At 70.1% G+C, this 1,911-nt stretch overlaps 1 protein-coding gene across 3 annotated transcripts in view; it reads left to right on the forward strand.

Moving 5' to 3' along the window:
* Positions 1-416: 416 nt before the first annotated feature.
* PURA (purine rich element binding protein A) overlaps positions 417-1,911 on the forward strand; it is a 19,828-nt gene continuing 18,333 nt past the window's right edge. For all 3 annotated transcript variants that reach the window (XM_052684519.1, XM_052684520.1, XM_052684521.1), the window contains exon 1: positions 417-1,614. In XM_052684519.1, the coding sequence (XP_052540479.1) occupies positions 417-1,409 (993 nt within the window). In that variant the 3' untranslated portion in view covers positions 1,410-1,614. The remainder of the gene's footprint in view (positions 1,615-1,911) is intronic.

Consider the following 1,911-nt stretch of genomic DNA (forward strand, 5'->3'; position numbering starts at 1 on the left):
CACAGCGCGGCGCGGCACAGCACGGCGCGGCGCGGCACGGAGCGGCACCGCCCGGCCCTGCCCCGCCCCGCCCGGCCCGGCCCGGCCCGGCTCGGCGCGCGGTGCGGCCGCCCGTCGGCGCGGCGCTGCTGCCCGCACGGCGGGGCGGCCGGCGGCGGGGCCGCTCTCTGCCGCCTCCCGCGCCCTCTCCTCGCTCCCGCAGATCTCGCGAGAGCGGCCGGCTGGTGGCCGCGGGGGCTGTTGCAGCAGCGGCGGCGGCGGCGGGCGGAGCGGCGGCGGCGCGGGCGGCGGCCGGGGCGGCCGAGGCGGCGGCGCGGGCGGCGGCGCGGGGGCGCCGGGCGAGCGGCGGCGGAGCGGCGGCCGAGGCGGCGCGGCCGGGCGGCGGCGGCGGCGGCGGCGGGCGGAGCGGCGGCATCATGGCGGACAGAGACAGCGGCAGCGAGCAGGGCGGCGGCGGCGGCGGCGGCGGCGGCGGCGGCGGCGGGGGCGCGGCGGGCGCCGGGGGGCCGGGCTCGGGCGGCGGCGGCGGCGGGCCGGGCGGCGGGCTGCAGCACGAGACGCAGGAGCTGGCCTCCAAGCGGGTGGACATCCAGAACAAGCGCTTCTACCTGGACGTGAAGCAGAACGCCAAGGGCCGCTTCCTGAAGATCGCCGAGGTGGGCGCCGGCGGCAACAAGAGCCGCCTAACGCTCTCCATGTCGGTGGCGGTGGAGTTCCGCGACTACCTGGGCGACTTCATCGAGCACTACGCGCAGCTGGGGCCCAGCCAGCCCCCCGAGTTGGCGCAGGCGGCCGACGAGCCGCGCCGGGCGCTCAAGAGCGAGTTCCTGGTGCGGGAGAACCGCAAGTACTACATGGATCTGAAGGAGAACCAGCGCGGGCGCTTCCTGCGCGTCCGCCAGACCGTCAACCGCGGCCCGGGGCTGGGCGCCGCGCAGGGCCAGACCATCGCGCTGCCGGCGCAGGGCCTGATCGAGTTCCGCGACGCGCTGGCCAAGCTCATCGACGACTACGGCGTGGAGGAGGAGCCGGCCGAGCTGCCCGAGGGCACCTCCTTGACTGTGGACAACAAGCGCTTCTTCTTCGACGTGGGCTCCAACAAGTACGGCGTCTTCATGCGGGTGAGCGAGGTGAAGCCCACCTACCGCAACTCCATCACCGTCCCCTACAAGGTCTGGGCCAAGTTCGGCCACACCTTCTGCAAGTACTCGGACGAGATGAAGAAGATCCAGGAGAAGCAGCGGGACAAGCGCGCCGCCGCCGCCGCCCCCGCGGGCTCCGGGGCCGGGCCCGAGCCGCCGCCCGAGGCCGAGGGCAGCGCGGCCGCCGCCGCCGCCGCCGCCGCCGCCGCCGCCGCCGCCGGGCCGCCCGGCGCCCTGCTGCAGGCCGACGAGCCCGAGGAGGACTGACCGCCCGCCGGCCGCCCCGCCCGGCGCCGGGGCCGCGGACTCGGACTGCTCTCGGCCGCGCGGGCGGCGGGCGGCGGCCCGCGGCCGTCCCCGGGCGGCACCCCCGGAGCACCCCCCGCCCGGCAGCCTCCACCGAGCGACAGCAACGCCTCCGACCCGCCACCCATCGCTGGATGTCCCTCCACTTTTCCCACCGTATCAAACAGTAAGCAGCTGCTAAAACAAACAAACAAACAAACAAACAAAACAAAAAGTCAAAAAAAAGTAATAACATTATATATGAACTGTGTTTCCTACTTGATTAAAAATATAAAGAACTGAGTGTTTATTTCCCTAATTAACCGAGAACTTTTGTACACGTTTAAGCTATTATTATTAAAAGTGTTTGCAAAAATGGTCAAGATTATAATATTGCTGAATTATATAAAAAGTCCTTTTCATGTTGAGCTAACATTTGACTTTAGCACAAAAAAAGAGAGATATTTTAGAACACGTAAAATAA

The sequence above is a fragment of the Tympanuchus pallidicinctus genome, unplaced genomic scaffold, assembly GCF_026119805.1.
Source record: "Tympanuchus pallidicinctus isolate F22 unplaced genomic scaffold, pur_lepc_1.0 scaffold21, whole genome shotgun sequence".
Taxonomy (NCBI): domain Eukaryota; kingdom Metazoa; phylum Chordata; class Aves; order Galliformes; family Phasianidae; genus Tympanuchus; species Tympanuchus pallidicinctus.